The sequence below is a fragment of the Tenrec ecaudatus genome, chromosome 1, assembly GCF_050624435.1.
Source record: "Tenrec ecaudatus isolate mTenEca1 chromosome 1, mTenEca1.hap1, whole genome shotgun sequence".
Classification (NCBI taxonomy): Eukaryota; Metazoa; Chordata; class Mammalia; order Afrosoricida; family Tenrecidae; genus Tenrec; species Tenrec ecaudatus.
Genome location: NC_134530.1, coordinates 21,946,373 through 21,968,719, shown reverse-complemented (window position 1 = coordinate 21,968,719; position 22,347 = coordinate 21,946,373). Strand labels below are relative to the sequence as shown.

At 56.5% G+C, this 22,347-nt stretch overlaps 1 protein-coding gene across 1 annotated transcript; it reads right to left on the bottom strand.

Moving 5' to 3' along the window:
- Positions 1-254: 254 nt before the first annotated feature.
- Positions 255-20,662, bottom strand: RAB8A (RAB8A, member RAS oncogene family). The gene is made up of 8 exons (XM_075548483.1): positions 20,502-20,662; positions 16,016-16,076; positions 11,593-11,653; positions 8,714-8,791; positions 7,744-7,833; positions 7,297-7,362; positions 6,153-6,203; positions 255-1,544 (listed from the first exon to the last, which is right to left on the bottom strand). Exons 1-8 carry the CDS (start codon positions 20,623-20,625, stop codon positions 1,452-1,454), a joined length of 624 nt encoding a protein of 207 aa, XP_075404598.1. The 5' UTR covers positions 20,626-20,662; the 3' UTR covers positions 255-1,451.
- Positions 20,663-22,347: the final 1,685 nt, after the last annotated feature.

Sequence of the window (22,347 nt, the reverse complement as noted above, 5' to 3'; positions counted from 1 at the left end):
CTGAGCTCCTGCGTGAGGTTTGTCTGGGCACACCCCACTGCAAGTGGAATTGCTAAGTTCCCACGGGAACGACCTACTCTAGTCAGCTTTCTGAGAACGTGCCAAGCCCTCTTCCACAAAAGCAGTGCCCTGCAAACCCCCAGCAGTGGAGGGTCCGAGCTGGGTTGTGTTCTCAGCAAGGATGTCCCTGGGCGCCCCACCCCCCACCATGCCCCAACAGAGCCCACTCCTCAAGGCCACGAATGGACAGGAAGTGGCACAAACTTTAAAATGAGCTTTAATTCATTGGGTGGTTTTCCTTAAGTGCATTGACGGATGTAAACAGAGCATGTTAACGATTCCAGGGAACAAACTATTGCTGGTTCATTGGGTTTTAATCCCCAAATGAAGGAATTATTACACCAATGGCTTGGACTGACAGTAGCTGGGGGAAGGAGGGGTGAGAGAAATGGGAAAGGTATGTGCCCTGGTGACGCCTGACTGGCCACCTGGTCCCAGTCCTGCAGTCTCTAGGGAGCTGCCCACAGAGAAGCTGGCAAGGCCCACTCAATGCCGCAGGGCGGCTGTGCAGCAGCCTGACCACGTGGAATGTGTGTGTCTCCGCCGGACACCCGGCCCAGGAAGCAGGTGGCCCAGTCTTCTGACTCTGCTGCTGGGATTGGAGACGGGTCCCCTCATGGCCCGGAGAATCTGGCAGAGTGACATCAGGGCGAAGGGTGAAGCGGGGTGGGGTCATTGTGGTGCTGACAGTGGTGTCCTGGTCCTGGGGGCTGAGTGGGCTGCTGTCACCGTGGCTTGCGGTCACCACTGAGAGCATCCCTTCAGCAGGGGCAGCAGCGGTGCCCTGGGGTCTCGCTGGGGCCACAGGCAGGAGACCCGCCCTGGCTTCTTTCCTCCTGGCGCTCTGCTTGGGCTTCCTGTAATTTGTGCTTCCCTTTGGTTTGACAGTAAAAAAAGAGGGTGTGGGGCAGGGACAGCTCTGTCACTTCTCCGAAACGAGGGCGGAGACAGCGGGAGCTGGGGTATCTGGGTGGCTGTGTCCTGGGCCCGGAGCGCCATCGCCCTGCTTGGGCGGTGGTGGAAGGCACCTGGAAGAGCCCAGGCGGGGGCCCTCGCTGGCCAGGGGGCCACCAGCCGAGCTGCAGCAGGACCAAGGGCTGGCGGCTGGAGGCCTGGCCGCGGTCCCGTTCTTCCTGGTAACCTGGCGCGCAGGCCCGCTCTGTAGACATCACCGGAAAATAGCGCACTCCTAACTTACTCCATCTCCAGAGCTGAGAGAGACCAGGCAGTTACTAAAATAAACAATTTCTCGATTTCGTTCTGGGGGCCCTGGGCCCATGGCCTTGGCCTGGGCGGGCGTGGGAGAGGGGGAGGCCCCAGCCGAGCGAGGGGCTGGCTCGGAACAGGCACAGTCAGCTGGGCTGAGCAGAGCTCAAGTAAGGCGGCGTTCCTCACAGAAGAACACATCGGAAGAAGCTGCTTCTCTTCTGCTGGTCGGGTGTGATCTTGACTCCCTGGCTGCTCCCCTGGGGGCTGTTACCTTCCTAAAATCACAAGAGGTCCTCTGAAGTTATGGCTGACCAAGTATCCAACAAGCCAGCCAGCCACCCATCTGTCCACCCTCTTCCAACTATTCTCCTCTCCATGGACCACAAGCCCCTCCCCTCCCACTCCACCACCTCTCCATGTGTCCCCTTCCAATACGTCCTCTTCCAACCATCCATCCATTCCCTTTCAATCAAGCATCCATCCATCAGTTCCTTCCTACTTGCCTTCTGGTTTCCATCTCCTCCCATTCACCCACGGACACATCCCCTTCCCTTCCACTCACCAGTGCCCTCTCTCCTGTCATCCACCACCAGTCCCCTTCCAGCCATGTAATGGAGCCACCTCCAGCCACCCCCTCCAGGCAGTCCTCCACTCATCCCTTTCCAACTCTGTCCAATCGTCAGTTCTACCCCGGCCCCATCCAAGCCTCTTTCCAACCATCCACCGATCCATCCCTTTGAATCAAGGAATTGAGCCCTCACACACACTTGTCACATGACAACGCGGCAGCTTTTCAGACCCACAAGTTATTTCCATCTCCTACACACCCACCTCCTCCTACCAGTCCTTCTCATAACCAGGTGGTCCCCGTCCCACTCTTTTGATCCTGTACAGCCCACCTCCATTCACCTGAGCCCTTCCTCCTTTCTTGCCCACAGCAGGTGGTCAGAGAGCAGCACACCGGCTTTGTACAGGGGAGAGAGACCTAGTTGAGAAGTCCTGCTGCGACCTACATGGAAATGGCCCGGTCCCTGTGACTCACCACTTCTCCAACGAACTCACCTTCCTCATGGCTGCGGGAGTGAGGCTGGACCTACCATCTGACCTGGACAACTCCCTCCCCACTGCAGATCTGTCTGTACCCCCCTCCCCCCCACTGCTTCTAGGGGACACGCCAGGTTCTGAGTTTGACATTCAGGGCGTCAGTGTGAGCAGTCTCTTAGAGACCTGGGGAGCTAAGCTTCCGTCTCTTCCTGCCTCACCCTAAAAGAGGCTTTCCATCCTTTCTCTAACTCCTTCTCAGTGCTTTGGGAGAACCTTAAGTATTCAACAAGTAATGATCGGATGCTGTGGGATAAAGAACTCAACTGGGCTTCTTGCCTCTGGTTCTTTAAAGCAAACCTGGGAGTTTGCCAGCAATTCAGTTGCAGTGCCTTGTTTTCCACAACAGCCAGGCTACACTGAAACATATACGATGAATAGGGGATACGCAGCTCTGTCCTGGCAGCAAACCTCAGGAAGTGGGGGGTGGGGAGTGGTGGAAGGGGGCATGGAAATGATGGAACCTGCTATGCATACGCAAGTTTTAATCCGTGACTAATCATGAGGTACCTCCCGCCACCCCGACCCCCAACAGCAAATGAATATCCACTGGTCAATCAAAGCCTGGAACACAGAAGTTAGAGGATGGTGAGACTCTCTTATACAATAAACGAAAGCTGTGCATGAAGGAGATGGCCGTGCTAGCGCAATAACAGAGCCACGGGGGCAGCGAGAACCAGCAGAGGGCCTGCTGCTGCCAGGGCGAGGGAGGAGGGGGCAGAGGAGATGTGAATTCTCTCCACATTTGGGGAACTGGCCGTATGTCACTTCGGAGCACCATCAATGCCAATGCCAATGCCGGATGCTTTTCTGGGCCCTGGGTACATGGAAGCAGATGAGGCTGTCTTGAGAGCTCCGCTTGGTTGTGGGTAGGGGTGGGATGGGAACTACACAGTCATCTGAGTCAGGGGTGCCTCCCAGGGAGGGAGGGAGGAGGATATAGAAGGTGTGTTTTGATGACAACGTCTCGAGATGCCACGATGCGAAGCAGCAGAGATGCAGGAAGGCCCAGGGGTGTGGAGGGTAGACCACCAGTCCCGAGATGCTGACATCCTTGCCCCTGGAGCCTGACATGACAAAAGGGTCTCTGGGGATGGGGTGAAGCCATGGATCTGAGGTGGGGAAAGAATCCTGGATGACTCAGGTGGGCTCAATGGAAACACGCGAGAACCTAGTAATACAACTTAACACCAGAGACGAGCAATCCAATCAAAACACAGTAATGGACTGGAACAAGCGCTGTACTGCAGAGACATTGACATGGAGACGATGCTCCAACTCCTTAGTCATCCACCCAAACCCGCCACCCTCCCACCCACTCTGACTCACAGGGACCACACATGCTCTATGAGAGCAGTCATCCCATCTTTCTCTTGGAAGAATAGCTGATTTTGTGGCTAGCGGCCCAGCGCTTAGCCCGCAGTGCCACCAAAGCATCTTTCACTCGCCACTACCCACGGCCCCTGAGTCAGTTCCGACTCAGTGGGATCCTGTATCAGGTTCCCAGGCTGTAGTTCTTTTTCGGGGGCAGCAAGCCCGTCTTCCTCTCAGGGAGTGGCTGCTGGGTCGGTCACCAGGGCTCCTTTGCGTTAATTGTTGAAACGCAAACAAGCAAACAAACACACAATCCGCTGCCTTTGAGGCGGGGGCGGGGGAAGGGGGGGGCAGAGCAGAACTGCCCCTGTGGGTCTCGGAGACAGCCCCTTTCCTCGAGGGCACCAAGGAGTCATTAAAGGAGATGTGAGACTACACGGACACACCCATCAGATTGGCAATAGAGGGGGAAAATAAAAAGGAACACCACAGGTGTTGGTGAGGTTGTGGACAAACTGGGACCCGCCCCCCCAACACACACACACACGCACACACACACGCGTGCGCGCAGGAACCTAAAACGGTCCAACCACCGTGGCAGCAGTTTGGTGGTTCCTCAGAAACTACCGTAACCCAAAGCAAACACACTGCCATTCTGACTCAGTGAGCAGATAGAGGGTTTCTAGGCTTTACATCTTTTTAGGAGCAGCTGGTGGGTTTGAACCGCCAACCCCGAGGTGAGCAACCCATATTGCCACCAGGGCTCCTAACCGGTGACCCAGCCATCCCCATCCCACGTGTCTACCCAGAAGAGAAGGCAGGGACGCCCACAGGAGCCTGCACGCCAGCGTTCAGGGCAGCCTCAAGGTGGAGACAGCCCAGGGGACCGCCCATGATGATGGAGAAACCCAGAGTGGTCCACACGCACAATTACACAGCCACACAGAGAAATCAAGTCTGGTGCATGCCCTATCACGCAGCGTGAAGTAAGTCCGTTGCAGAAGAAGAAAAACAGCGTCATTTCATGTACAACACGTGAGCAGACACCTAGAAACCCAACCCTGCCAGAGCGGAGCTTGCTTACTGGGCGGGGCTGAAGGGAGAAGGGGGTTTCTGCTTGGGAGAGCAGTACGTTCCCGTCACAGGCGGTGAGTAAGTTGAAAAAGGACAGCGAGAACGGATGCACGGCTCAAAGATGATCAATGTCGCTGCACTGTCTGGGGAGAAGATGTTAAACTGGAAAGGGTGGAGGCAGGGAGGCAGAAAGGCCTTGCAAGCGGTGGTCGGCGAGACGCTGGGCTGCAGGTTGGGGTGAGGGAGACAGGGCCACAGCAAGGGGGCGGCAACCCCGCGATCAGGGAAAAGCAGACATCGGTCAGTGCTGCGCCAGCGGCCACGTGTACGACGACTTGTCCCTGAGCAGCCACAGGGCAGGGCTGTGCATCTGTTAGACGGGAGGCTGGACCAACGAGGCGTGTCTTCAACAATAAGGGCACCAGTGCCCTTTGCCATGCTAAGTCTTAAGGAAAAATCACCTAAGGATCATTTTATTTTCCCATCCAAATTTGACACTAAATAAAAAAAGTCTTTTGTCTCTCCCTTTTCTATAAATTCCATGCAATCCCCGTCAAAATCCCTACAGTCTTCATGGCAGAATGGAAAAGTTGGGGACACACACACACACACACACACACGCACGCACGCACGCACGTCCTGGTTTAACAGGTGCAGCAGCCAGAGCAGCCTCCAAGTGGCAGGTCATTAGATCCAGACCAATGGACTAGCACCCAGGGCCGGAGACAGACCCATACCTCTGCGATCCATGTAGTGATACCAGGCGCTCTAACCCTTCATGGAAAGGGAGTCTCTTTAACAAACGGCTGAGATAACTGTGTTTCACACGTCAAAGAACGAAGCTGGAATGGATCCTGAGCTCACAGTTGGGGTCATAAAGCTGTTGTGTGGGGATTCGTTTCTCCTAATATGGAAATTCACTCCAGATGGACCCTCTTGATCTACAACCTTAGAAGAAAACATCAGGGACTCCGTTCGCAACAGCGGTTTCTCAGTTACAACACCGACAGCACAAACTAGATCAAAGGATGATTCTGCCGCCTGGAGGATGGCGACATGGGTGTGAGACGCAGACCACCCAGGGTGCGAGTCCCATGAGGAGCTGGGGCCAAGCCCACCTGGGTGATCTGGTGGCCCTTCTCCTTCCTCTTGGCATGGTTGTGCCCGGGTACCCTTCTCAAGGAGAAACGGAAAGGTCTGAGTACTTCCCTATCTGTCTGGGTGACCTGGCACTGATGACTGTCCAGGGAGGGAGCTGGCGAGTGGGAGATGCTCCAATCTGCACCTGCAAGCCCTTCCCTTCTCCTGAAGCGCATCCTCGGGGGCTGGCTGGGCCTGGCAATGCATCCTGTCCTAGGCCAAGGACACGTGGGTTTGGGAGAGCACAGACTTACCAATTTTTTGTCCATTTTTGCTTTGATGTCTCTGGCGAGTGTGAAGAAGGCCTGTGGAGGAGTCAGGCTGTGAGCCCGGGGCAGTGCCAAAGGCAAACCCGCTGGGCTGCCAGCTGAAAGGTTAGAGCCTCACACCCACCCAGCAGCGCCGTGGAAGAAAGGTCTGATAATCTGTCCTCCAAAACCAGTCACCGAACACCTTACGGAACAGAGCTCTACTGTGCCACACGGGGCCCTGTGTGGGGGCGTGAAACAGCCGGTCTGGGGGGGATCCTCCACTCAGCCTAAGCCTGAGTGGGGGTTCTTCAGACTGATGGGAGAAGACCCAGCCTCCCAGAGACAGATGCCTTGTTGAGGGAACCCGTGGCAAAATGGCTACCACGGGAGGAGGAGCCAGTCCTATGCTTCAAGGGCCTGCCTATGCCTGTCCACTCGGGGCCCCTGGAGGCCGCACAGGCAGAGACAGACAGATCGAGAGACGCCCGAGGCAGTGCCAGCTACAAAGGGGGAGGCACAGAGGCACAGGCAGGGCGGGGAGAGGTTCATCTCACAGGGAGCAACCTGAGCTGGCCTGACCTGGTCCCTATGTCCTGCCTCATACGGTTCACATACTAGCTGTCTGCTCAGCCCACTCTCAACTTGTCACCCAGTCATGGGAGAAAAAATGAGCCCAGTGAGGGAGTCCTGGCTGGCAGGAGGCAGAACCCAGTAGAGGACTGCAGGATGCAGCACGCTCCACCATGGCTCATGGTGTGGGATGCTTTAGGATAGGGGCTGGGGCGACCTCCTGGGGATACTGGGGCTGGGCTCTGTGGGGTAACATCCTGTCAGGCAATGGGGAGTAGGAGCAGAGGACACTGGAAGGGATGGGGGCAGGAATGATGAGTGTGAGTACACTGATTCTGCTTGGGAGTGTGGAACTATCCACATGGTCCCGTGGTGGCATCTCGAGTCTGAGTCAGGGCCTGGGAACCCAGCGAGTGGGGCCTCTCCAAGCCTCAGTTTCCCTGATTACAAAACCTGTTGTTGGGACAGGGGACAATTCTCACGGGGCCAGGTCAGGGCCTGGCATGCAGGTACTGCTTGGGGCGTGCCTCTCAGGGGTAAGGGAGACACAGGACGGACACCTGGTGGTGGGACTTACATTCTCCACGTTGATGTTGGCCTTGGCGCTGGTCTCCATGAACTTGATCCCGTAGTCCAGGGCCAGCTGTAGGGGGGCAGAGGGAGGAATGATACACACACACACCACATACCATGCACGTACATCCACCCGCCACCACTACCCACCCCACTCTCCCACCAGGCTTGGCCCCCTCTCCCAGGAGCGGGGGCAGCAGGGGGTGGGGGTAAGCCTAGCTTAGCGGCTCCGAGGCCAGCAGAGGTAGGGGCTGGGAAAGGAGGTCCTGGGGCTTTTGGGGGCCCAGGAAGGGGCCAGCACCCAAGGAACATGTTCTAGCCTGCAGCCTGGCAGGGTGCCAGCATCTGACCCTCCCTCCACATGTTATGTGGGTGATAAACTCTCTGACGCCCCAGGAACAATGGTGAGGGAGCCCTGACATGATATCACCCCGGCGGCAGCCAGGCCCACCTTCTCTCCTCGCTCCTTGGAGACCTGTCTCTTGTCGTTCACGTCACACTTATTCCCTAGGATCATCTTTTCGACGTCGGCAGAGGCATGCTGGGGGAGGGGGCAGATGGAAAGGTGTGAGGCGGCAGGCTGGAGCTCGGGAGGCAGACGGAGAGAACAAACGGGATGGATATCCTGGCCTCTTCTAGACAAGCCAGGGTCGAGGCCACAGGCCTCTGCCACCCACCTCAGCAGGCACGTGTGGGAACGCTCTCTGCTGGGGCCCCGGGCTCTGGGTGGGGCCTGGTTTATGGGGAGCTCCAAGGCAGATTCAGCTGCTCCAGCAGCCTCCTCATCATCCCTTTTGCCAGAGGCCGCACCCCTGACTTCCTGATGCCCAGAGGCCTCCCATCCCAAGCAGACCAGTGGGTCAAGCTAGGCTACACCCCCACATCACACTGAGGGTTGGTGAGTCTCAGCCAGCAGTGACAGACCTTTCTCATGGCTCCTGGGGGTGGGGGGGCGGGGTGACGTTTTCTGGCTGCTTCCCACACCTGCTTAGTCATGAACACTGTGAGGGGAGCCAGCCAGCGCATGATCTTGGGGTGCAAGAACGGAAAGCAGAGCTGGCCTCCTCCTCCCAGAGTTCAAGGTCTGATCTCTAGGATGCAGCTGCCGCAGAGAAGCCCACACCTACCTTGCTGCAGCTCAAAGTACAACCTGACATGCCTTTACACCACACCCACCAAAGGATCACGGTGGCTCTAGAACCTTCCCTCTCCAGCCTCTTCCCCTAACTGAGGGACTGGCCAAACCCAATGGCCTTGGTGGGTATGTGGATGCTCAGAGCCATGGGGTGGGCCTAGATGCACAGCCGCTACCCAGGCTTGTCCGAGTCAGCATGGGGCCCAGGGGCCGGTCCTGCGGGAACCACTTAAGAGTCTCCGTGAACCCAGAGCTCTGGCACAAGGGCTCAGCCAGCCTGCCTCACCTCCTCAATGTTCCGGATCCAGTTCCGGATGTTGTCAAAAGACTTCTCGTTGGTGATGTCGTAGACCAGCATGATGCCCTGTGTGAGGGGACAGAAATGTTCCTGCATGACAGGCCACAACCAGGTCCCCTTTTCAGCTGACACGAGGCCCCCACAGTTCCTCCCTGTGCACTGGCGATCTGCTTCCTTTGCACACTACCTTGCTCGGTTTGAAGCCTCCAGCCTGGCCCCACTGGAAGAGCCCCGTCACCCCCCAGCTAAACGCCCTCCCAGGTGCTAGGCACCTGTACTAACAAGCCCTGGCTAACAAACCTTGCCAGCCCCTTCTGCAGACGAGGGTCTTAAGTATGGGGGTGTTTAGGTCCATCCACAGGCAGATGGGGGAATAAGTGGTACAACCAGACCCCAAAGTCAGTGTCTTCCAGTGGCTCTAAGTCCCAGCAATTCCCCAACAGATGTGTGGGCATCTACCCCCAGATCCCAGGGTCCATGACAGAGAAGGAGACGTTGGGTACCTCCTGTGGGCAGAGTTTGGGGTAGATAGGTCAGCACACACTGCCTCTCCTGTCCTGCAGGAGGGCAGGCCACCCTGGGCTGGGGGAAACTGACTCAAAGTTGAGTCCAGGCCGAAGAGCCAGCCCTTACTCAGGAGTCATCGGCCTCCTCTGCAGTGAAGCCTTGGGTCCTAGGATCCTCAGCCAGCCCACCTTTGCCGTCCCTCCACTCTGCTCTGCCCTGGGGCCCTGGGCGGCATCCAGGAGACCCAGAGGGCCCCCCTGATCCCACCAGTGTTTGCAGAACACAGCTAGGGGCACACGGTAACTGCTGCTACGTGGGTATGACTTACCCACGGTTGGGGTAAGATGGGGGCAGGCCTGATTCTGTGAAGGCAAGCATCCATCGGCACTGCCCATGCCCAAGGCAGGACCCCATACATGCTGTCTGAGTCCCCCCCATGCTGAGATCAAAAGGTCAGAGCCGGGCTAGGCGGAGAAAGACCAGGAGGATACGTTCATCAAGGGGCCTCCGCCTCTTGCTTGAGACCAGCCCTGATCCCAAAGCCCCAAGCACCCGATGTTTATCTATCACTGGGGGCAGGGGCACAGGCCAGGACTCTGGGACAGGAACTTGGGTGGAAGTTTCTGGGCGGGGCAAATGGTCCATGGACTCTGCTGCTTTCACGGAAAGGTGGAGGATCGAACCCATCCAGAGGTGAGGTTCCTTGGAAGAAAGGCCTGGCAATCATCGTCTGAGAAACAAGTTGCTGACACAGGTCTCGGGGATAGGCCCATGTTTATTTGTAACCTGACTACGGTCTACCACCACCTTTTTGGAAATGACATCCAGGACTTCCCACACCTCGGATTCCTAAGCGTCTATGTGAAGCCGGATGGGAACAAGGCCAGAACATCCTCCATTAGCTGCCAGCGTGGCTCCTGAGAACCCAGGAGGGGGTGGGGGCCTGGAGCCGTTCATGTCCATCCACTCCCATGCAAACAGCCACTTGGGGCTGGGGCTTCTGGACAAACCAGCAAGCGCAGGTGCAGGAGGCCAGACAGAAGGCAGGGGCAGCCTTCTCACCTTCTTTAGGGAGGCCTGGGTTCAAGCCCCGGCCAGTGCACCTCACACACATTGCCACCATCTGCCAGGGCAGGTCTGCAGCCTGGCTGGATGCAGAACAGGCCTCAGCTGAGCTTCCAGACTCAGACCAACTAGGAAAAGTGCCTAGTGACTGGCTTCCAAAAACCCACCAACGAAAGCCCATGCCACAAGGGTCCAGGCTACACCCAGCCAGGGGAAGGCGCAGGATCAGGCCGTGAATTGCTCTGTTGTGCCTGGGGTCTCCGGGGTGGTGGTTGGGTCAACCCTGATGGCAACTAGCCCAGGGATCCTTGGCGCCACAGCACAGGCCGGGGGGAGGTTCTATCCAGGCTGGCCTGGACCTGGTGGAGGTGGACATCGTAGGTGCCGGGGACAGACGGACAGACAGCAGGTTGAGAACCAGCCTCACCTTTTACCCCTTGGGTACATTCAAGCCTCAGGCTGTCTGTAAATTGGGAAGGCCGCCTTTGTGGGAGAGAGGTGGGCTACAGCCATGACACACTGAAGGAGGTGGGCAAAGACTTGGGCCCTGCACCCACGCCAGCCCAGAGAGAGATAGGTCCCACTGGCCGAGACAGCAGAATGTGGCCCTCCAATACCGAGGGCCCTGCGCACTGTTTTGCCCTGCCCCTGTACCCTACCCATTGTGCTTCTGAGCCAGCAGGGCCGTCTTCACCATGCCCAGTCTAGAGGGAACAAGGACCTTGGCGATCAAGCCATGGGATTGCTAAGGAAATGTGGAGCTGCCCCCCGTCCCCATGGCCTATTCTGTTCCTGAACAAGGAGACATCACTCTTGTTCCCAACCCGTTGGGGCCTGCAGCCCCATCCTGCTCCCGGCCACCACTGGTCTAGTCCAGGCCTGACCCAGAGAAGGAGCCCAATGAATACTTCAGGGGTGAGCGAACATGTCTTCCTACCACGCGCGTCACATGCCTCGGGCCCAGGCGAGCAGCTTACCACCACCCACCCGGGCGTGTTGGCTCCTGGAGGACCCCAAGGTGCAGGTCCCAAATTCACAGCCTGACTCGGGCCAAGCGAATGCTGTGCAGTACCTGGAAGAACCGGCTTTTGGGTCCCGCCCTGTGTCCCTAGAGACGGCGGCTTTGACTTCACCCCTACGACTCACTGCATTTGTGGCTGAGGAGCTATCCAGAAGTGGGGGGCGGGAAATGCATGATACTCTTGTTCAGAGGGGCTTGACCAAGTACCCACCCCTAGAGGGTATGCTGCCCAGAAGGCAGGGCCCCAACGTTGACCACCTTCCCCCATGCATACCATGGCGCCCCGGTAGTAGGCAGTGGTGATCGTCCGGAACCGCTCCTGACCGGCTGTGTCCCTACAGGAGAAAGTGGGGTGGTGTGAGAGCAGGGAGGAGGCCCCTCCCTGCTCTCGGGGAGGATGATGATGAGACTGGTTAGGATGGGCACACTGAACATGTGGTAGAGGCCCCACCCCAGTCTAACCCATGAGTTTTTCCCTTCCCAGAGTTTCAGAGGCACAAGGGAGCCCTAGCTAATTGTGATGAGTTAAAGTGTCTCCCCGCCAAAACGTCCATGTCCCCCATTTCAGGAGTGGTCAAGGCTACTGGAGACGGGGTCTTTTCACATGGAAGCTGTTAGGTTGACATGAGGTCATGGGGGGTGGTGTGGCACATTAGAAGGAAAGGGAGAGAAAGACACACAGGAAAAGGCCATGTAGAGAAGGCAGCAGACACTGGAGTGACATGGCCACCAGCAGCAAGGGAGGTGCCACCCCTCCCACCACATGCCTAGCCTGTGTGCAAAGGTCTCACTTGACTTGGAGCTACCACTAACAGGTGGCTTCAGAAGCTCTAAAAATTCCCTTTCTCCTGGTCCTGCTCACTGGCCCTCGAGGAGCAGGGGCTTTTTTTTTTTAAAACATTAGGGGCTCATACAACTCTTATCACAATCCATACATATACATACATCAATTGTATAAAGCACATCCATACATTCTTTGCCCTAATCATTTCCAAAGCATTTGCTCTCCACTTAAGCCCTTTGCATCAGGTCCTCTTTTTTCCCCCCTCCCTCCCCGCTGGCCCCTCCCTCATGAGCCCTTGATAATTTATAGATTGTTATTTTGTCATATCTTGCCCGATCTGGAGTCCCCCCCCCCTTCTCTGCCATCCATCTCCCAGGGAGGAGGTCATATGTGGATCCTTGTAATCAGTTCCCCCTTTCCAACCCACTCACCCTCCACTCTCCCAGCATCACCCCTCACACCCCTGGTCCTGAAAGTATTGTCCACCCTGGATTCCCTGTGCCTCCAGCTCCTATCTGCACCAGTGTACAAACTCTGCTCTATCCAGTCCTGCAAGGTAGAATTCAGATCATGGTAGTTGTGGGGAAGAAGCATCCAGGATCTGAGGGAAAGCTGTGTTCTTCATCGGTACTACATCGCACCCTGACTGACCCATCTCCTCTCCTAAAACCCTCTATGAGGGGATCTCCAGTGGCTGACAAATGGGTCTTGGGTCTCCACTCTGCACTTCCCCTTCATTCATTATGGTATATATATATTTGCATGATGCCTTATACCTGGTCCCTTTGGCACCTTGTAATCGCACAGGCTGGTGTGCTTCTTCCATGTGGGTTTTATTGCTTCTGAGCTAGATGGCCGCTTGTTCACCTTTAGGCCTTTAAGACCCAAGACTATCTCTTTTGATAGCTGGGCACCATCAGCTTTCTTTGCCACATTTGCTTATGTACCCGTTTGTCTTCGGCGATTGTATCATGGAGGTGTGCAGCCAATGATATGATTTTTTGTTCTTTGATGCCTGATAACTGATCCCTTCGGGACCACGCGATCACACAGGCTGGTGTGTTCTTCCACGTGGGCTTTGTTGCTTCTGAGCTAGATGGCCGCTTGTTTATCTTCAAGCCTTTAAGACCCCAGACATTATCTCTTTTGACAGCCGGGCACCATCAGCTTTCTTCACCACATTTACTTATTCACCAGCTTTGGCTTCAGCAGTTGTGTCGGGAGGGTGAGCATCGTAGAGTGCCAATTTAATAAAAGAAAGTATTCATGCATTGAGGGAGTGCTTGAGTAGAGGCCCAAGGTCCTTCCGCCACCTTAACACTAAACCTATAAATATAGACACATAGATCTATTTCCCATCCTCATATATATATTTGCATGTACATGTCTTTGTCTAGACCTCCATAAATGCCCCTTGACTCCATCTCCCTTGACTTTCCTCCTGCCCCACTACCATGCTCCGTCCCCACCTGGGTACAGCTATACCTCTTCTCTACGCAACCTTACCCTTGATCATTCCCTACCAGGCCTGCCAGTCCCCCCTCACTACCATTTTGGGTCCCATGTTGTTCCCTTGTCCCTGTGTTTGTTAACACTACTTCCTTACCCCCCACCCCAAACCCCCGCCAGAACTGTCGGTCCCGTTGTTTTTTCTCCAGATAGTTGAGGAGCAGGGGCTTTTCTGCTTCACATGGAGTTATATGAACACTCTGCCAGACTTGTGAGAGCAGAAGTGGGGCCATGAACTAAACAGTGTCTCCCCCCACAGGGGTGGTCAATCTGCCCCTCTGCCTGTGGTTATCATCCCATTGGGACCTGCGGTCTGTGCTATGTTCAACAGATACGGTGAGTGAAGGGTCAATCTCTTTTGAGACACAAACTCACCCCCCCACCCCCCGCCCAACTCATTGCCATTGATTCCCACTCATAGGGAGCCTACAGGACAGGGGTTCTGAGACTAACTTTTTATGGGAGTGGAAAGCCTATTTCTCATGGTGAGGCTGGTGGTTTCGAACTGCTGACCCTGAGGTTAGCACCCCAAAAAGTCACCACCATGCCACCAGGGCTCCTTTGGAGACATAAAAAGGTGAAGCCAGCCAGGCACAGCAGCAGAGTTGGCGGGAGAGATGGCAGGCTGCATGAAGGCCGCCCAGGAGTGGAAGCTGAAAGACCAGAGCCAGGGCCTAGGATGCAGACCTCCAGCCCAGTCTCCCTGGGCGGTGAGAGAGCACACTTGTCTGCTCCGGCCCCCACATGGAGCCTTCCTAGAAACCGGAGTAAGATAAGAAAGAAACGGAAGCAAGGGGAGCTCCCGACTGGGACAGTGTCCCTTTGGGCTTGGACACAAAGGTGGCTGGGGAACCAGGTGTTGGGAGGCAGAGGACTGTCCAGAGGGGCTAAATGTCCACATTGGTGGGAAAATGACAGGATGCTGAGGCCGGTGGGGCAGGTAGGGCATCAGCCTTTGTCCAGATCTGGGATCTGAGGTCAGCCTTTGCAGAATGGTACCAGGAGTCCAGGGGAAAGCGTTCTGAGAGTGGTGGGTGCGCCACTCTGAGCTCTGGCACTTGCCGGAACTGTGCCATCATTTCTTGTCATGCTGCTCCCAGCAGGGCGCCACACAGGGTGTGTGGGTGCAAGGCCTGACTCCCCTACCTCTGACCATCTGGAGTCCGGGAGGCAGACTCTGAGACTCAGCCTGCCCTCCTGCTGTGAAGGCCCCAGGTCTGAGGCATGGAACCACGGCTCGGCACCAGGCCTGGACTCAACTGACTTTCAGTTTTGGGTCTTGGGTCAGCCTGCTAGGAAGTGTGTGCTGGTCTTCCCCAGGAAAACAGAGGATGCTACACCAATCCTCTCTCAGTGGGAGCCAGGGATGGGAGGGAGCTAACTTAAGGTGACCAGATTTTAACATTGGTAAAGTGGGACACCATTGATAAAACTCATATCCTGGTGAAATAGCCACATGGCAGCCGAAAACCGTGTACCCTAGCTTGTCGTGCATTCTTTCCAAAACTCGGGGCTTTTCAAAAATGCTGTGGGATGCTGGATAAATTGTTAAAAATCGGGACTGTCCCGCCAAAAGTGGGACGTCTGGTGACCTTAAAACCGGTTGGGGCCTGCTGCTGGTGATGAGCTAAAAAATGGGCTCAACTCTTACCCTCTGCACCCGAGACTATGAACCTGCTTGGGAGCCCCTCCATGATGCAGATGGTTAAGTGCTCAGCGGCTGAGTCAGCCCATCCACAGGTGCATTGGAAGAAAGGCCTGGAGATCGACTCCTGAAAGACCAGCCAGTGAAAACCCTGGGGAGCCCGGGTGTCCTCGGACACCGAGCGGCCACAAGCAGGAGGCCCCCCCAGGGAAGCTGCGTTTGGAAGCAGGCTCTCCACTTGTTTTGTGAAGGAAGTCAGATCAAGCCTCACCCCTTCTGGGTGATGTTGCACACACAGACTCACAGGGGGAGGCAGACACCGTGGGAGCCACCCTCTCTGCGTCAAATGATGGTAAAGCCCGCCCGGCAGCTCCTCGAGGTGGACGGAGACAAAGCTGGGCCCTGCACCCCCAGCTGCCAAAACTCAGAGGAAGAAAGTCCCTCTCCATTCGCTCACTCACTTGTGGGACTTTTTGTTGGCATCTCTGCCTGTATGGGGGTGGGGTAGGGGTGGAGGTTGGGGCCCACACCCTGGCTCAAGGGGAGCAGAGTAGCCCCTGCAGCCCTGGCTCATCAGCATGGACCCTGAGCCAATGGGGATGGGACAGTTGTGTGCAAAAGGCCCGGACCCCGAATCCAGACCGCAGAGGCAGGCAGAGCACTGCTCCTGGGGCAGGGTGTGGGAGTTGAGGGGCTTCTGAAGATCAAGGCCATGGTCCCAGGGCCCAGAGGGGGCTGCCAGAGAACCCTGGAGCTTACCAGATCTGCAGTTTGATTCTTTTGCCATCGAGTTCTATGGTTCTAATTTTAAAGTCAATTCCTAGAAGGAGAAAAAAAAAAGGGAAAGGGCACATCACTGCCAGCTTCTCCAAGCTGGGTCAGAGAGGGTGCTGCTGAGTGGACAGGGCACAGCCCTCCTCTCCAGCTCACCTCTCTGGCCTCGATCTCTGCACAGTGCTCCTTCTCTATGTATACCCCTCCTTATGCCCCCGCCCCCCCGCCGCGCGCGCAAAGCATAGACTTACCCAAGACCCTGCTCAGATCTCGGCTCTGCCCCGGGCACTAGGCCCAGCTCCCTCCCGCCAGCACAGCCTCCTGATGCTTCCATGCCCCCTTGGCTTGCTCCCCACAGAGACCTTCAGAACAAGCCAGGGGGTCAGTGGCTAGACTGGACCCTTTCCCAATCACACACCATTTGATTGGCAAGCCCCACTATTAGGTCCATAGAGCCAGCAAAAAGACATAAAATGTCAGGAGGTTACACGTACACTGAGGGGAACAAGCAAGGTGACCAGTTACTGACACGTGGATTCCGACAGATGGTGACCGTGTGTTGGAGTAGAACTGCTCAGAAGCAGGTTGCCGGGCCTTTCTTACACGTGGCCTCTAGTTCTAGCTGCCAACCTTGGGGTTAGCACCACCCAGGGACCCTAAAAGTTTGGTTGGGTAGAGAATGAAGCTACTCAGGACAGGCTTCCCCAATGAGGTGGCACAAAGGAAACTGAGGGGAGGGAGCCAGGTGGCTGTGGAAGGGAAGAACTTTCTGGGAAAAGGAGGAGCCAGGCAGGCAGGCAGAAGCTTTATCCAGGAGAGCTGAGGGACAGGCAGTTGTGGGAGCAAAGGGCAGCAGTTTGCATTTTACTCTAGGGTGGAGGGCAGCCCCTACTTGGGGGGTTTGTTGTTTTCTGGAACCATTTTACTGAGATACACTCACGTACCACACAAGACACCACTTAAAAGAGCAGAGTTCAGTGGTTTTGTCCATTCACCATATGTGAAGGCCCCACCTTTATCTAGTTCCAGAATGTTCTCAGTGCTCGGAAGAAGAACGGTGCCTGTTAGCGCTCACTCCTCACTCCCTTTCGAACCTAGTGGACCAGAAGCCTCCTTCCCGCTTCTGGCATTGCCTGTTCTGGAACTGTCATGTCGTTGGGCTCAGACACTGTGTGAACTTTTGTGTCTGGGAACCCGCACCCCATTGCCATTTCTATCAGGGCTTCAGGCCTGTCTGTCCTCCCTCCTAGCACGGACACTTGGAAAGTCTGGGCGGAAAGTGGCAGGGGCAGGAGGCGGCGGCCCCTGGGTGGTGCGGATGGCTTGTGCTCAGTGGCTAGCCTAAATATCAGTGGCTGGAACCTACCCAAAGGTGCTGTGCAAGAAAGGCCTGGCGAGCAGAGCTGCTTCTGGGAAGATGACAGCCAATCCTGTGGAGTAGTTCTACTCAGCCACACCGGGGTCGCCACAAGTCAGGAATGACTTGGGTTTGGTATTTTGAGGGTTGGGGGCTAGAAGCCACCTGCTCAGTTCTGTACACAGCCCCTGGCCCTGCCTGGAGATATACCCATCACTTCTTCCCAGCAGCACTGGGGCAGATGCCTGGTCCTCAGAGGCCTCTGTGAAACGGGCAGGATCAAAGAGAGACAAGCACCAGGGACCAGAAGAGTGGTGCCCTTTGGTAGGTGTAGAAAGCCCTTCTGTACATACCCTCTACCTCACTGAAAGAGGGACTGGCCTCCAAAGGGGGGTGGGAGGCCAAACTAGCCAGCCGAGAATCCACTCCAGGAGCCACAGGGCCATGGTTCCCTGATCGATGGCTGGAGCACATGGAAAGTGATAGTGTGGCTTGGCACAATGTCACCCGGGCAGAAAATGAACAGGCATTCAATTGCCGATCCATAAAGAGAACCCAAAGGAGCAGCTGCTGCCAACACGGATCCCTCGGCAGTCAGCTCGGCTTCAGGCCCAGAGCTGATTCCACCTCCGGAGGCAGACAGATGGGTGTCCAGGAAAGAAAGGAGCCTTGCTCAGTCGAGAGAGCCCTGAGCCAGCACTCTTCTCCTGGGTTTTATGAACACATCCTGTTTAGTTAGGAAGTGCAAACTTTATGAGGCTGTATCCGTTAGGATTACGAGGCCATAACTTCAAGGTCCCACTGAATTACATTTTCCTAGAAGGCGACCTGTGTGGCCAAAGTGGCAAAGTGCTTGCCTACTAGCTGAAAGGGTGGTAGGCTGAGCCCATCCAGGGGCACCTCGGAAGAAAGGCCTGGCGATATACCACAGAAAGATTTGGAAAGCAAATGGAGCAGTTGTCTCCCTGCACATAGACAGGGTCACTGGGAGGCCTGCTAACACCAGCAAACATGAAGGGAACATGACAGAGGGGAGGGCTCCTGGGTCCAATGCTCCTGCCCCCTCCCACCTCTCCCCTCCTCCTCTCCCTCTGAAGTGGCGCTCACCTCTGCTCATGGGTACTGGGAAGGTTTTGAGGCTGCAGAACTGAGGTCTGGGTTGAGATCAAGCCACAGTGCTGCCAGCAGTTAAAGTCACTTCCGGGTTAAAGGTGGGGAGGTGCCTCTGGTGATCCCCAGGTTTGACCTTGGAGTGAGGGAGGACTCAGACACACCTGTCCCCAAGGGTAGAGCACCATCTCTGCAGGAGCCATTCTGCTTCCTCTAGATGGCCTTTGGGAGCCAGTCACCCCTTCTCAACAACAACTCATGGCTGTTAACTTGATTCTAATTCACAGCGACTCTACAGGCACCATATAATTCTGGTCCTTGGCCACCAGGGCACTGGCTGAGGTGGGCACTGCCCCTCACACCAAGAAATGGCTCAGAGAGGTCATGTGGCTTGTTCAAGGGCAAACAGCAATGGGAAACCAAGTCTCGTGGCTCTGAGTCTAATTCTATCTTACACCTGGCGCCTGAGGATTTTACAGAAGTACAAGCCCTGGGCAGGGGGTGGGGGGAGAGGTAGGTGTGCAAAACTCATCCCCTAGGCTTTCTCCATTTAGAATGAGCTCCTGCGTTTGGCGGGGAGAGTGGCGGTTCGGTGGCAGAGTCCTCACCTTACATATGGGAGACGTGGGTTAGAATCCTGACCAATGCACCTCATGCCCAGCCACCACCCAAATGTCAGTGCAGGCTTGCGTGTGGCTAGGATACTGAGCACATTTCAGCAGAGCTTCTAAACTAAGACAGACGAGGAAGAAAGGTCTGGTGAACTGCTTCTGAGAAACCAGCCGATGAAGGCCCCATGGATCCCCCCAGGGTCCAATGCACAACTGACCACGAGAATGGCAGTGTCTCTGTCCGAGGTGCGGAGGGTCCCCCTGAGGGAAGCTAACAACACCTGGGTTTGGCAACTCTTCCCTGCTCACCCGCTCCTAGGCAGAGCCATACCACCTGATCCACGCAGGACCTTTGAATGTGGGCAGCGATGATTTCTGTGGCGAGGTCCATTCCACTTTGGTGGCTGTCAGAACCGAGATGCCACAGGCCGATTCTGTGCAACCACCCATATGGGCTGGCTCTGCAGGAAACGCTGCTCTGCACAAAGTACAAACTGTGGTCTGGGCCTCTTAATAGGGAAGTGTGCAGCAGGGGCCGATCTCGGTGTCTGGTGGAGGTTTGCATCTGGCATTTCCTCTGAGTGACAGGCCTCGGGGCAGGCAGCTGCCACTGACCACTGCTGTCACCCATGAGGGGGGATGCAAAGCAGGAAAGCCCTCTGGTTCCCTATCACCAATCCTTCGCAGGAAGGGTCACCCCAGGAGCAGATCCACCCTGGAGCTCTCCAAGGTTAAGAGCTAGAGGCGTCCCCTGGGCCGGTCTGTCTGCCCTGCAGGCTCGAGCTCTGGGATGGCTGAGATTTTGAGTTTAAATCCCATCCTGGCCACCTGCACACCCATCGTGTGACCTCGGGGAGGCTCTCCCGCCCCGGAGCCTCCAATTCCTCACCTGGGAAACGGGAATCTCAACAGAACCTAATCCGGCGGGCAGCTGGGAGGGGGAAACGCGCAAAGTACACCTGAGAGCAAACGCTCCGTGAGTCAGCTGGCCCAGCCCTTTCTCCCTAGGCTAACGATCGGTACCCAGTTCCACTTCTGTCAGGCGGGGACCCGCCAAGACCGCCCGGAGCGCTGCTGCAGTGGCAGAACTCGAAGAGGGGCGCGGGGACTCCAGCCAGGGGTGAACACGCCCGGACGAGCGGGCTAAGGGTCGGGCCTCAGTTTCCTCATCTGCAAAATGGGCACCTGGTACCCTCCCCCCCCCCCGACTGCTCTTAAGATCCGGGAATCCCCGCACGGCGGTGGAGGTGGCTGTTTGTCACCACGAGTGTTCCCTCGACCCACCGAGACCCCCTCAGCTCATCTGTCCCGGCCGCTCCCTCAGCCTCGGCCCTTCAGGGGAGCACCCGGCTCGGGCCTCCCGCGTCCCCGGCCGCCCCCCCGGCCACGCTACCTATGGTGGAGATGAAGGTGGAGTTGAAGGCGTCCTCAGAGAAGCGGAACAGGACACAGGTCTTCCCCACCCCCGAGTCCCCGATCAGCAGCAGCTTGAACAGGTAATCGTAGGTCTTCGCCATATTACACTCTCTCCCCGACGGGAAGTGCAGCCACCGCCTCGCCACTGGACGCCCGTCCCGTCCATCAGCACCGAGCCCACCCCCCATTGGCTGCCGGCCCGCAGCGCGTCATCGCGGCCGACGCCCGCCCCCGCGCCCCGCCCAGAGCGCGGAGACCAGGGAAGGGGCTAGCGGGCACGGAGGCGGAAGCGGCACGAGCGTGCCGCCCATTGGCCAGTGCTCCCGACCGGGAGAGCTGCGATTGGCTGACGGCGCAGAGCCGAGGGGCTTCAAATGAGGACGAGGGCGGGGGCGTGGCGTGCCGTGCTCTCGCTTCTTCCAAACTCTGGGGCGGCCCCGCCTCAGCCCTTTATGGGACGGGGAGGGCGGGAAGTGTCGCCAACGGCCTCGCGCGCCGGCAGCCCGGGGGGCGGGGCCGGTGGCGGGTGCGTGTACGCATGCGCAGAGGGAGACCGTTAGGTGCCAGCAGAGGGCGTACGCGTCGGCAGCTCCGGGGCCCGCCCTGACGGCCTGCGCAGCCTCAGTAGGCGCTGAGGAGAGCGCGGGAAAAGAGGCTCGCGGGTCGGGGTGGGGTGTGCGTGACGTTGTCTAGGGAATGCAGAGAAGAGGCAGTCGCAATCGGAAAGAGCTCTGGAAATCTCTGTGGTGGACCGGGAGGCTGCTTGAGACAATCCGGACAACCTCCAGGACCTCATCACCACAAACTGCGCCCTGCGGGCTCCTCTGGACCAGCCCTGGACCGCACTGACCTGTCCTGGCTCAGCCTGGACATGACAGCGTGTGACACGCTAGTGCGCCACTTGATGCAGGCTGGGCACCTCCAGTGCCCGGTTTCTGGTTGCCTCGGTAGTTTTTCCATCAGTGTTGGGAGATCATTCCATTCCGCTTGTTAAAAACCGAGGGGGACACGGAACAGAAACGTGGGTGAAGGGGGGGCAGCGGTCATGTAAGATATGAAAATAATAATAATTTATAATTTATGAAGGGTTCACGAGGGTGGGAGAAGGCAGGAAAAAAGAGGAGCTGATACCAAGGGCTCAAATAAATGTTTAGAAAACGATGATGGCAACATATGTACAAATACGCTTGATAAATTGATGCATGCATTGATGTAAGAGCCCCCAATAAAGTGATCTGAGAAACAAACGTAAACAACCTACAGCCGGAGGCACTATTTTCCAGTGGCCACCTCGGGGCAGGGTTGGGGTAAGGAATGCCCCAGGGTGCTCTGAGCACAAGGATGACCGTAATTATAACCCATGAGCCTGTTCCTTGCTTAGCCATGTTCTCAGCACATGTATTAACCTCCACACCAACGCAGGGAGGGAAGTGAGGTAGTGGTTAAGCTGATAACTGCACATAGGTGAGCAGTTTGAAACCATCAGTCACTTCGTGGGCGAAAGATGAGGCTTTCCACTCCCGTAGAGTCGATTCAAGTCTTGGAATCGCACCGGAGCTCTCCTCCCCTGCCTGTAGGGTCATCATGAGTCAGCATTGACTCAGTGGCAGTATAGTAGTGAGTCCCATAAGGTTAGCAGTTAGTGACGTTCCCAAGCTCCAAAGGGGGGTTTTGTATTGTACATCTGCAAGCCTGAGAGGCCAAGGTGTTTTGTTTTGTTTTTCTCCTTTCCCCTATAACAAATCTTTTTATTGGGACAGACATAGGTGAAATGCAAGATGCACTGTCTCTGGAATGTCTACTTGTATGATTCTGTGACGTTG

Bases quoted from the DNA above. Each gene is read 5' to 3' on its own strand.
- RAB8A (XM_075548483.1), bottom strand. From the start codon at position 20,625: ATGGCGAAGACCTACGATTACCTGTTCAAGCTGCTGCTGATCGGGGAC. The intron at 16,077-20,501 runs GTAGCGTGGCCG...TTCTCCTTCTAG, and splicing joins CACCTTCATCTCCACCATAG to GAATTGACTTTAAAATTAGA. The intron at 1,545-6,152 runs GTAAGTCTGTGC...TTGTGATTTTAG, and splicing joins CAAAAATGGACAAAAAATTG to GAAGGTAACAGCCCCCAGGG.